Consider the following 13,854-nt stretch of genomic DNA (forward strand, 5'->3'; position numbering starts at 1 on the left):
CTGTCAGACCTGTATCTTCTTTTTTTTCTGATCAGTTTGGCTAGAGGTTTATAAATTTTATTGCTCTCTTTAATAAGTAATTAGCTTTTGGTTAATTGATTTTTCTCTATTTTTCTATTTTCCTTGGATATTGCTTGCTTCAGATTTAACTTGCCTAAGGTGAGAAGCTACAGTCATTGATTTGAGACCTTTCCTGTTTTCTCATATAGGGGTTTAGTAATATAAATTTCCCCTAAGTACTGCTTTAGCTACATCCCAAAGATTTTGATAGGTTATTTTTATTTTAATTCAATGCAAAATACTAATATCCCTTTGATTTATTGAGATGTGCCTTTTAATAGCCCATTCATGGACTACTTAGAGGTATGTTATTTAGTTTCTAAATATTTGGGAATTTTCCAGATGTCTTTCTGTTATTGATTTCTATTTCAATTTCAGTATGGTCAGAAAATATGCTTTCTATGACCTGAATCCTACTAAGTTTTAGATACGTTTTTATGGCACAGAATATGGTCTATCTTGGTGAGGTTCTGTGTGTACTTGAAAGTTTCAAGAATGTACATAAGCCTTTCTGTTGCTGGGTCGAGTGTTCTGTAAATGTCAATTAGGTGAGGTTGATTGATAGTTTCAGGTCTTTTATATTCTTACTGATTTTTTTTTTTTTTTTTTTGTGGTCTATTTCATCTGTCAATTATTAAGAGGGATGTTGACATCTCCAACTGTAATTTTGGATACTTGTCTATTTCCTTTATAGTTCTGTAACATTTTGCTTTATGTATTTTGAAACTCTTATTAGGTACATAAATGTTTAGGATTGTTAATCCCTTTCATGAATTAATTCCTTTATTATTACTAGGGATAAATAAAATCATTTCATAATTTTCTTTGCTCTGAAATCTATTTTGATTGAAATAGCCATTCCAGCTTTCATTTGATTAGTATTGGCATGGTATATCTTTTTCCATCCTTGTGCTTTTAATCTATTTGCATCTTTTTACTTTAAAGTGTATTTTTTAATAGACAGCATATAGTTGGGACTTGCTTTTTAACCCACTTTGACAATCTCTGCCTTTTAATCAGAGTGTTTAGACTGTTTACATCTAATGTGATTATTGATATATCAGGTTAGGTTTAAATCTGACATCTTGCTATTTGTTTGCTATTTGTCCCATCTCTATCTTTTTCCCTCGGTTTCTGTACTCTTGGATTATTTTCTATGATTTCATTTTATCTTCTTTAACTTACTAGGTATAATTCTTTTTTTCTTAGTGGTTGCATTAGAGTTTATACTGTACATCCTTAGCCTATCACAGTCTACTTTCAAGTGATAACAGGCATATCTCAGAGATACTGCACGTTTGGTTCTAGACCACTGCAATAAAACAAATACTGCAATAGAATGAATCGCATGAATTTTGTTTCACAGTGCATTAAAGGTTACATTTACACTGTACTGTAGTCAAGTAAGTGTGCAGTACCATTATGTCTAAAAAAAAGTGTACACAATTTTAGAGTACTTTGTTACCCATAAATGTTAACAATTATCTGAGCTTTCAGACAGTCATAATCTTTTTGCTGGCAGTGTTTTGTCTTGATGTTGATGGCTGCTTGCTGATCAGGGTGGTGGCTGCAGGTTGGGGTGGCTGTGGCAATTTCTTAAAATAAAACAGTGAAGTTTGCCGCATCATTTAACTCTTTCTTTCACAAAAGATTTCTCTGTAGCATGTGATGCTGTCTGATAGCACTTTACCCACAGTGGAACTTCACTGAAAATTGGAATCAGGCGAGGTACAGTGGCTCACACCTGTAATCCCAGCACTTTGGGAGAATGAGGCAGGAGGATCATTTGAGCCTGGGCAACATAGCGAGACCCCATCTCTACAAAAAAATTTTTTTTTAATTAGCTGGGCATGGTGGCACGTGCTTATCATCTCAGCTACTTGGGAAGCTGAGGCAGGAAGATCTCTTAAGCCTAGGAGTTCGAGGCTACTGTGAGCTATGATTGTGCCACTGCACTCTAGGTTGGGTGATAGAGCAAATTCCTGTCTCTAAAAATGAAAAATTAAAAAACTTTTAAAAATTGGAGGCAGTCCTCTCAAACCTTCCTGCTATTTGCCATTATCAACTAAGTGTATGTAATACTCTAAATCTTTCGTTGTCATTTCAACAATATTCACAGCATTTTTACTAGGAGTAAACCACTCAAAAAACCACTGTCTTTGCTCATCCATAAGAAGCAACTCTTAACTGTTCAAGTTTTATAATGAAGAATACAGTAATTCAGTCACATCTTCAGGCCCCACTTCTAATTCTAGTTCTCTTGCTATTTTCACCTCATCTGCAGTTACTTCGTTTACTAAAGTCTTAAATCTCAAAGGTGTCCAAAGGGTTAGAATCAACTTCTTTGAAACTCCCGTTAATGTAGATATGCTGCCTTCCTCCTATAAATCATAAATGTTCTTAATGGCATTTAGAATGGTAAATTCTTTCCAGAGGTTTTCAGTTTATTTGCCCAGATCCATCAGAGGAGTTATTATCCATGGCAGCTATAGCCTTATGAAATGTATTTCTTAAATAATGGACTTGAAAGTCAAAATTCTAGCCAGGTGCAGTGGCTCATGCTTGTAATCCCAGCACTTTGGGAGGCTAAGGTGGGCAGATCACTTGAGGCCGGGAGTTTGAGACCAGTCTGGCCAACATGGTGAAACCCCATCTCTACTAAAAATACGAAAACTAGCCAGGTGTGGTAGTGCACGCCTGCAGTCCCAGCTACTTGGGAGGCTCAGGCACAAGAATCACTTGAAGGAGATTGCAGTGGACTGAGATCATGCTACTATACTCCAGCCTGGGTGACAGATCCAGACTCTGTCTCAAGAAAAAAAGTCAAAATAACTTCTTAATTTATGGGTTGCAGAATGGATGTTGCGTTAGCAGGCGTGAAAACATCATCCTTCTCCCTATACATTTCCAGCAGTGCTCTTGGGCGACTAGGTATACTGTCAATGAGCAGTGATACTTTAAACAAAATTTTTTTTTTTTTTTTTGTGAGCAGTAGTTCTGAACAGTGGGTTTAAAATGTCTATTAAACTGTAAACAGGTATGCTGTCATTCAGGCTTTATTGTTCCATTTATAGAACACAGGCAGAGTAGATTTAGCATCATACTTAGGGATCCTAGAATTTTTCAGAATGGTCAATGAGCATTGACTTCAATTTAGTCACCAGCTGTGTTAGCCCCAACAAGAGAGTCAATTTGTTCTTTGAAGCTTTGAAGGTAGGCATTGACTTCTGCTCTCCAGCTCTGAAAGTCCTAGATGGTATCTTCTTAAAATTATCTTATGTACTTATCCAGCATTACTCTCCAACAGAAGGCTGTTTTGTGTACATCAAACCTGTTGGTTAGTGCAGCCATGTTCATCAGTGATCTTAGCTAGATCTTTTGGATAAGTTGCTGCAGCTTCTACATCAGCACTTGCTGCCTCATCTTGCATTTTTATGTTGCGGAGACAGCTTCTTTCCTTAAACCTCATGAACCAACCTCTGCTAGCTTCCATCTTCTCTTTTGCAGCTTCCTCACCTCTCTCAGCCTTCATAGATTTGGAGAGAGTAGGGCATTGCTCTGGATTAGGCTTTGGCTTAAGGGAATGTTGTAGCTTGTCTGATCTGCTATCTAGACCATTCAAACTTTCTCCATATCAGCAATAGGGCTGTTTTGCTTTCTTTTTGTTGTTTTTTGTTTGTGCCTGAGCCTCCCGAGTAGCTGGGACTGCAGGCGTGCACTACCACACCTGGCTAGTTTTCGTATTTTTAGTAGAGATGGGGTTTCACCATGTTGGCCAGACTGGTCTCAAACTCCCGGCCTCAAGTGATCTGCCCACCTTAGCCTCCCAAAGTGCTGGGATTACAGGCATGAGCCACTGCACCTGGCTAGAATTTTGACTTTCAAGTCCATTATTTAAGAAATACATTTCATAAGGCTATAGCTGCCATGGATTCGTATGTTCACTAGAGTAGCACTTTTAATTTCCTTCAAGGACTTTTTGCATTCACAACTTGGCTAATGGCATAAAAGGCTTTTCTCAGCTTTCTACATGCCTTCCTTGCTAAGTTTAATCATTTCTAGCTTTTGATTTAAAGTTAGAGATGTGCAATTCTTCCATTCACTTGAACACACAGAGGCCATTGTAGGGTTATTAACTGGCCTAATTTCAATATTGTTATGTCTCAGGAAATTAGTGAGGCCCTAGGAGAGGGTGAGAGAGAGGAACAGCCGGTCCATGGAGCGGTCAGAACACATAAATTATTTATCGATTAAGTTCACTGTCTTATGTGGGAATGATCTGTGGTGTCCTAAAACAGTTATAATAGTAGCATCCATCAAAGATCACTGATCACCATAACAGACATAATAATGAAAACCTTTGAAATGTGAGAACTACCAGAATGTGACAGAGACACGAAGTGATTACATGCTGTTGGAAAAGTGGTGCTCAGAGGGGACCACAGGGTTGCCACAAACTGTCAATTTGTAAAAACTGCAATATCTGCAGAGCACAGTAAAGTGAAGCACAATAAAATGAGGTATGCCTGTACTTCTCTCGCTCCAATCTTTATGCGATCATTGTGAAATATTTGACTTCTGCATATTACAAACCTCACACTACATTTGTTAGTACTTCAGTTATCTCTTAAAGAGATTTAAATAATAAGAAAAATAATCTTATGTACTTATCTAGCATTACTATTTCTGTTGTTCTTCATTTCTTTGTTTAGATTCGTATTTCTGGCTGGGCATGGTGGCTCATGCCTGTAATTGCAGCACTTTGGAAGGCCAAGATGGGCAGATCACTTGAGGTCAGGAGTTCGAGACCACCCTGGCATGGTCAGGTTGTTTCACCCAACATGGTGAAACCCCATCTCTACTAAAAATACAAAAAAAAAAAAAAAAATTAGCCAGGCGTGGTGGTGCATGTCCATAATCCCAGTTACTTGGGAGGCTCAGGCGGGAGAAATCACTTAAACGCAGGAGGTGGAGGTTACAGTGAGCCAAGATCACACCACTGTACTCCAGCCTGAGCGACTCCATCTCAAAAAAATACAAAAACATATTTCCATCTCGTGTCATTCTCCCTTCTGCCAGAAGGACTTCTTTTAACATTGCTTGTGATGGGAGTCTGCTAATGATAAATTCTTTCAGGTTCCGTATACCTGGAAATTCTTTTACAGTAATATGCTGAGACGTTTGTAGGGCTTACTAAATTTATTCCTGTTTCTTTTTTTTTTTGGAGACAAGAGTGTTGCTTTGTCGCCCATGCTAAAGTGCAGTAGCATGATCTTGGCTCTCTACCTCCCAGGTTCAAGTGATTCTCCTGCCTCAGCCTCCTGAGTAGCTGGGATTACAGGTGTGTGCCACCACGCCTAGCTAAATTATTTGTATTTTTGGTAGAGATAGGGTTTCACCATGTTGGCCAGGCTGGTCTTGAACTCCTGACCTCAAGTGATCTGCCTGTCTCAGCCTCCCAAAGTGCTGGGCTTACGGGCATGAGCCACCGTGCCTGGCCAGTTTATTCCTGTTTTTTAGGGATCGTCCTTTATTGTCTGATGTTCACACAATGTTTTGAAAACCATTGTTTCATATATTTTGTCTTTTTTGTTGTTTCAGGCAGAAGGATAAATATGGCCTGTGGCCCTCATTGTCTCATCTTGGAAGTGGAGCACTAGCCAAGAATTAGAGAAAGGGAATAAAGTGGTTGGGGCAAAACTTTCAGAATTGGCAAGTAAAGGGCATGTGTCAAGGCAGAAAAGGGAGAGGAGTATATTTTTATCCAGAAGCTGGGATTTCTTAGATAACACGAAAGTACCTCTGTACAAAGCAGTCTATATAAGCAGTTAATTAGCAAGTTAATGCCTTTTGAAGCTTCTGGGTGGGACATATTAAATCTGAAATGGGCCAAGTATGTTGGCTCACGCCTGTAATCCTAGCAATTTGGGAGGCTGAGATTTCTTGAGCTCAGGAGTTCGAGACTAGCCTGGGCAACGTAGTGAGGCCTTATCTCTATTAAAAATAAAAATAAAAAATAAGCCAGGCCCGGTGGCTCATGCCTGTAGTCCCAGCTACTCTGGAGGCTGAGGCAGGAGGATCGCTTGAGCCTGGGAGGTCAAGGCTGTGGTGAGCTATGATTGCACCACTGCACTCCAGCCTGGGCAACAGAGCAAAACTCTGTCTCAAAAAAAAAAAAAAAAATGTGAAGCAGTGTTGACAGTCTCTTGGGACTTTCCTTTAAATCTCAGTGCAGTCTTCATTGTTCAGTGGTTTTGAGTCTGCTAGCCTGGCCTTGAATGATGTGGCAAAAACAACGGCTTACTGGAGTTGAGGAACAAGAACAGATACGAAATGGCTTCTAGAAAGAATAGCCAGAGGGAGGCCCTGGTTGGAGTTGAAGAAAAAGGTTTTGGAAAAGCTGCAGAGCCCCTTCCCCTGAAGTCTCTCAGTTGGGGTGCTCTTTAATTCCCATATTGAAAAGGCTGTCCTATTCACGTAACAGTTTAGTAATGGGAGAGAATTGTATTCCACAAATGAGGTCACCCGGTTGAGGATATGGTGATCCAGAAACTGTTTTTATACCGTATAAAAACTCAAACAGTTTTCATCTGGCAGCTTTGTTGCAGACAACATCCCATGTCTCTTTGCTTGCACAAGGTGTGAGTGAGTAAAGAAAGTGGGGGTAGGGTCTTCTTTGGCTGTCATAGTAGCAAAATACCATAAACTTAGGGTCTCCAGCAACAGAAGTTTATTTTCTCACAGTGGAGACTGGAAAGCCCCAGATCAAGTTTCCAGCAAGGTGTGGCTTCTGGTGAGAAGTCTATTCTTGGCTTGCAGGTGGCCACCTTCTCAGTGTGTTCCCACATGTCCTGTCCTTGGTGCACACGGTCGCGGGAGAGAGATTGATCTCTCTCTCTTTTCTTATCAGGCCACCAGTTCTATCTGATTAGGACCTCACCTTACCATTATGACGTCATTTCATATTAATTACCTTCCAAAAGCCCTATCTCCAGATAAGCCACATGGGGGTTTGGGCTTCACCATCTAAATTTGGGGAGGTGACACAAACATGCAGTCCTCAGCAGAGGGAATGAGATGCAGCAGCTGCATAGGTGCCTGATGGCTGTGACACAGTTCTTTTGTCAGCCTCTCAGTTCTGGGTACATTATGGTCATACCCTCCAGAGGCCTTAGCCCTGGCAATATGCCTTCTGCTGCACACCTCCAAACCAACAGCTTTCAAAATTAGATTTGGATTCCAATATTTTGTTGAAATGATTAGAATCAGCCTGAATGTACTGTCCTGGGGTACTGTTGAGGTTCTGTGGGGCAAGGAACGGGGCTCCTGATGAACTTCGTGTTGCTTGTCTCCAGGTTCTTCTTTGCGGTCCAGTTGGTCCAAAGCTACATGAGCTTCTTGATGACAATGTCTTTGTTCCACCAGAGTCATTGCAGGAAGTGGATGAGTTCCACCTCATTTTAGAGTATCAAGCAGGTAAGGAAATGAGTAAATAATGGTGGCAAGACCCGTCAGGGGACTGTGTATTGTCAGATTGGGGTGTGACTGTGCCAGAAATTTATCTTGGTAAATCAGCAGGATCCTGTTTTTGCCATACTGAACATTTCCTGACCTATTGGTTCTACTGAGCTGATACTGGCCATTGTCTCAAGGGAGACTGATAGAGTATTACAACATAGAAGAAAATTCCCAGGTCTACAAACAGAGAATTGCTCTGAAGCCAAGATAAATCAGACTGTAAGAAAGCAGGCATCTCATAAAAATGAAAATGTGTTAAACACACATATATAAAGTTTTCGTTTATGACTAAGAGAAGAGAAAGGCAGGTAGCATCCATTCAGCTCTGTGCTGGATTCTGCCCTAGGCCTTTCTGACTGACTCTTCCTAGCTGCTTAGGGTTGATTCCAAGCTACTGGCAAGTTTCTCTGGAGCATTTTATTTTTCCTTGGGTGTGTGAGTGGAAGTGTTTTGTATTTAACATCACTATATTGTTTCCCATCAGATGTTCTAATGTTAATAAATCCACATCCACTGCATCCCATCCCCTCTTCCCAGCAGATTTTATGTGTTACATAGATTAGGCATCTGGTTTCTGAGAAAATCTTAAATACTTGGACATACTTTGATCTTGTGTATTTCCTGCTGTATTTTTCCCTCTGCTCAGAACTCAGACTCTTGAGTTTCTGATTCAACACATTGTTAATTCACATGTAAGAGTCAAGCATCTAAACAGACTAATTGGTACCTTGAAGCAGCACTTAATACTCTTCAGTGAACTACTTCCAAGTCAATTAAGAGAATCTTCTCTACTAGAGTAACTTTAACACAAGATATGAACTATGTTGTTTCTTGAGAATTATGCCTTTCTCCAGGTAGAAAAAGAGTTGTAACATGTTCTGGTTCTCTTTCGGGTCTTTATTAGAATCAGCTGGGAATTAAGGAAGGCTAGAGTCTGAAAATTAGTTAAACAGTGTTGACGTAGGTAATTCATACTTAATGCTACACAAGTTTTTGAGTTTCTCAGCTTTAGTTTTCCCAAATGGGAAGTAAGAGTGATAGTTTTTACTGCCTGATCACTGTGGTAAGGATTAAGAGATTGGTTGGTGTGTGGAAACACTGGGAGCAGCTTGGATGAAAAGATGACCTGGCCGCGCGCAGTGGCTCACACCTGTAATCCCAGCACTTTGTGAGGCTGAAGCGGGTGGATCACAGGGTCAGGAGTTCAAGATCAGCCTTGCCAAGATGGTGAAACCTCTTCTCTACTAAAAATACAAAAATTAGCTAGGTGTGGTGGTGGGCGCCTGTATTCCCAGCTACACGGTAGGCGGAGGCAGAGAATTGCTTGAGCCTGGGAGGTGGAAGTTGCAGTGAACTGGGATTGCACCACTGCACTCCAGCCTGGGCGACAGAATGAGACTCCATCTATGAAAGGAGAAGGGGAAGGGAAAGGAAAAGGGGAGAAGGGGGAAGGGGAAGGATGAAATGAAATGGGATGGAATGAAATGGAAATGAAATGAAATGGAAATGAAATGGAATGAAATGAAATGAAATGATGAAACGAAATGAAATGAAATGATGAAATGAAATTGCAATGAAATGAAAAGAAATGAAAGAAATGAATGAAATGAAATGAAAGGAAATGAAATGATGAAATGAAATGAAATGAAATAAATGAAATGAAATAATGAAATGAAATGATGAACTGAAATGAAATGATGAAATGAAATGAAATGAATGAAATGATGAAATGAAAGTGAAATGAAATAAATGAAATGATGAAATGAAATGAAATGATGAAATTAAATGAAATATAAGGAAATGAAATGATGAAATGAAATAATGAAATGAAATGAAATGAAATAAATGAAATGATGAAATTGAAATGAAATGAAATAAATGAATGAAATAATGAAATGAATGAAATGAAATAATGTTGAAATGAAGTAATGAAATGAAAGAAATGAAAACGATGAAATACAAGTGACGAAATGAAATGAAATGATGAAATGAAATTGAAATGAAATGAAATTGAAATGAATGAAATGGAATGGAATGAAATGAATTGATGAAATGAAATTGAAATGAAATAAAATGAAGGAAATGAAATAATGAAATGAAATAATGAAATGAACTGAAATGATGAAATGAAATGAAAAGAATTGATGAAATGAAATGAAATCAAATCAAATGATGAAATGGAAATGAAATGAATGAAATGAAATGATGAAATGAAATGAAATAAATGAAATGAATGAAGTGAAATGAAATAATGAAATGAAAGGAAATGATGAAATGAAATGAAATAATGAAATGAAGAAATGAAATGAATGAAATGAAATGAAATGAAATAGAAATGATGAAATGATGAAATGAAATGAAATAAATGAAATTGAAATGGAATGGAATGAAATGATGAAATGAAATAATGAAATAAATGAAATTCAAATGAAAATGAAATGATATAATGAAATGAATAAAATGAAGAAATGAATGAAATGATGAAATGAAATGAAATTGAAATGAAAATGGAATGAAAAGAAATGAAATGATGAAATGAAATGAATCAAATGAAATGATGAAATGAAATAATGAAATGAATGAAATGAAATGATGAATGAAATCAAATCAAATCAAATGAAGTGAAATGTATGAAATGAAATGAAGTAATGAATGAAATGAAATGAAACAAATGAAATAATGAAATGAAATTGAAATGAAATGATATGAAATGAATGGAATGAAATGAAATGAAATGATGAAATGAAATTGCAAAATGAAATGAAATGAATGAAATGAAATGATGAAATGAAGTGAAATGAATGAAATGGAATGAAGTCATGAAATGAAATGGAATGAAATGAATGAAATGAAAGCAATGAAATGAAATGATGAAATGAAATGAATGAAATGAAATGATGAGATGAAATGGAAATGAATGAAATGATGAATGAAATGAAATTGAAATAAATGAAATGAAATAATGAAATTGAAATGAATGAAATGAAATCAAATCAAATCAAATGAAGTGAAATGAATGAAAGGAATGAAGTGATGAAATGATGAAATGAAGTGAAATGAATGAAATGGAATGAAGTGATGAAAGAAATGAAAGAAATGAAATGAAAGGAAATGAAATAAATGAAATGAAATAATGAAATGAAATGAATGAAATGAAATGATGAAATGAAATGAAATGAATGGAATGGAATGGAATGATGAAATGATGAAATGAAATGATGAAATGAAATTGAAATGAAATGTAATAATGAAATGAAATAAATGATGAATGAAATGAAATGATGAAATGAATGAAATGAAATGAAATGATGAAATGATGAATGAAATGATGAAATGAAAATGAAATGAATTCATGAAATGAAATGATTAAATGAATGGAATGGAATGATGAAATGAGATGAAATGAAATGAAATAATGAAATAAATGAAATGATGAAATTGAAATGAATGAAATGAAATGATGAATTGAATGAAATGATGAAATGAAATGAAATTGAAATGAATGAACTGAAATGATGAAATGAAATAATGAAATGAATGAAATGTATGAAATGAATGAAATGAAATGATGAAATGAAGTGAAATGAATGAAATGAAGTAATGAAATGAAATGATGAAATGAAATGGGAAATGAAATGAATGAAATGAACTGAAATGAAATGAATGAAATGAAATGAAAATGATGAAATGAAATAGAAATGATGAAATGAATGAAATGATGAAATGAAATGAAATGAAATGAAATGGAATGATGAAATGAGATGAAATGAAATGAAATGAAATAAATGAAATGAAATGAATGAAATGATGAAATGAATGAAATGAAATAATGAAATGAATGAAATGAAATGATGAAATGAAATTGAAATGAATTGATGAAATGAAATTAAGTGAATGGAATGGAATGATGAAATGAAATGATGAAATGAAATGAAATGAAATAATGAAATGGAAATGAAATGAATGAAATGAAATGATGAACTGAAATGAAATGATGAAATAAAATGAAATGAAATAAATGATGAAATGAAATGAAAGTGAAATGAAATGATGAAATTAAATGAAATGAAATAAGGAAATGAATTGGAAATGAAATGATGAAATGAAATAATGAAATGAAATGAAATAAATGAAATGATGAAATGAAATGATGAAATGAATGAAATGATGAAATGAAATAATGATGAAATGAAGTAATGAAATAATGAAATGAAATTGAAATGAAATGAAAGAAATGAAAACGATGAAATGAAATAGAAATGATGAAATGAAATTGAAATGAAATGGAATGGAATGAAATGAAATGAAGAAATGAAATGAAATGAAATTGAAATGAAATAAAATGAAGGAAATGAAATAATGAAATGAACTGAAATGATGAAATGATGAGATGAAATGAAAAGAAATGATGAAATGAAATGAAATCAAATCAAATGATGAAATGGAAATGAATGAAATGAAATGATGAAATAAAATGATGAAATGAAATGAAATGATGAAATGAAGTGAAATGAAATAATGAAATGAATGAAATGAAATGAAATGAAATAATGAAATGAAATAAATGGAAATGAAATGAATGAAATGAAAGGAAATGATGAAATGAAATAATGAAATGAAGTAATGAAATGAAATGAATGAAATAAATGAACTGATGAAGTGAAATGATGAAATGAAATTGAAATTGAAACGAAATGAAATGAAATAGAAATGAAATGAAATTGAAATGATGAAATGAAATGAAATTGAAATGGAATGAAATGAAATAATGAAATGAAATTCAAATGAAATGAAATAATGAAATGAATAAAACGAAGAAATGAATGAAATGATGAAATGAAATTGAAATGAAAATGGAATGAAAAGAAATGAATGAAATGAAATAAATGGAATGAAATCAAATGAATGAAATCAAATGAATGAAATCAAATCAAATGAAATCAAATGAAGTGAAATGTATGAAATGAAATGAAGTAATGAATGAAATGAAATGAAACAAATGAAATAAATGAAATGAAATTGAAATGATGAAATGAAATGAATGGAATGGAATGGAATGAAATGATGAAATGAAATGAAATAATGAAATGATGAAATGAAATTGCAAAATGAAATGAAATGAATGAAATGATGAAATGAAATGAAGTGAAATGAATGAAATGGAATGAAGTGATGAAATGAAATGGAATGAAATGAATGAAATGAAAGCAATGAAATGAAATGAAAGGAAATGAATGAAATGAAATGATGAAATGAATGAAATGATGAAATGAAATGAAATTGAAATAAATGAAATGAAATAATGAAATTGAAATGAAATGAATGAAATGAAATGAAATCAAATCAAATCAAATAAAGTGAAAGGAATGAAATGATGAAATGAAGTGAAATGAATGAAATGGAATGAAGTGATGAAAGAAATGAAATGATGAAAGGAAATGAAATGAAATAAATGAAATAATGAAATGAATGAAATGAAATGATGAAATAATGAAATGAAATAAATGAAATGAAATTGAAATGAAATGAAGTGAATGGAATGGAATGGAATGATGAAATGAAATGAAATTGAAATGAAATGTAATAATGAAATGAAATAAATGAAATAAATGATGAATGAAATGAAATGATGAAATGAAATGATGAATGAAATGATGAAATGAAATGAAAATGAAATGAATTCATGAAATGAAATGATGAAATGAATGGAATGGAATGGAATGAAATGAGATGAAATGAAATGAAATGATGAAATGAAATTGAAATGAATGAAATGAAATGATGAAATGAATGAAATGAAATGATGAAATGAAATGACATTGAAATGAACTGAAATAAATGAATGAAATGTATGAAATGAATGAAATGAAATGATGAAATGAAGTGAAATGAAATGAAGTGATGAAATGAATGAAATGAAATGATGAAATGAAATGAAATGGGAAATGAAATGAACTGAAATGAAATGAATGAAATGAAATGAAAATGATGAAATGAAATAGAAATGATGAAATTAATGAAATGAAATAAATGAAATGAAATTGAAATGAAATGGAATGATGAAATGAGATGAAATGAAATTGAAATGAAATGAAATGAAATAATGAAATGAAATGATGAAATGAATGAAATGAAATGAAACGAATGAAATGAAATAATGAAATGAATGAAATGAGATGAAATGAATGAAATGAAATGAAATGATGAAATGAAATGAAATTGAAATGAATTGATGAAATGAAGTGAATGGAATGGAATGATGAAATGAAATGAAAT

General features: G+C 34.3%; 1 protein-coding gene across 2 annotated transcripts in view; it reads left to right on the forward strand.

Moving 5' to 3' along the window:
• The window catches only part of ADPGK (ADP-dependent glucokinase), a 48,062-nt gene that overhangs the window by 23,125 nt on the left and 11,083 nt on the right, over positions 1–13,854 (forward strand). For both annotated transcript variants that reach the window (XM_011932971.1, XM_011932972.1), the window contains one exon: positions 7,416–7,536. In XM_011932971.1, coding sequence (XP_011788361.1) covers positions 7,416–7,536 — 121 coding nt within the window. The remainder of the gene's footprint in view (positions 1–7,415; positions 7,537–13,854) is intronic.

This window comes from Colobus angolensis, unplaced genomic scaffold (genome assembly GCF_000951035.1).
Source record: "Colobus angolensis palliatus isolate OR3802 unplaced genomic scaffold, Cang.pa_1.0 Scaffold99, whole genome shotgun sequence".
Classification (NCBI taxonomy): Eukaryota; Metazoa; Chordata; class Mammalia; order Primates; family Cercopithecidae; genus Colobus; species Colobus angolensis.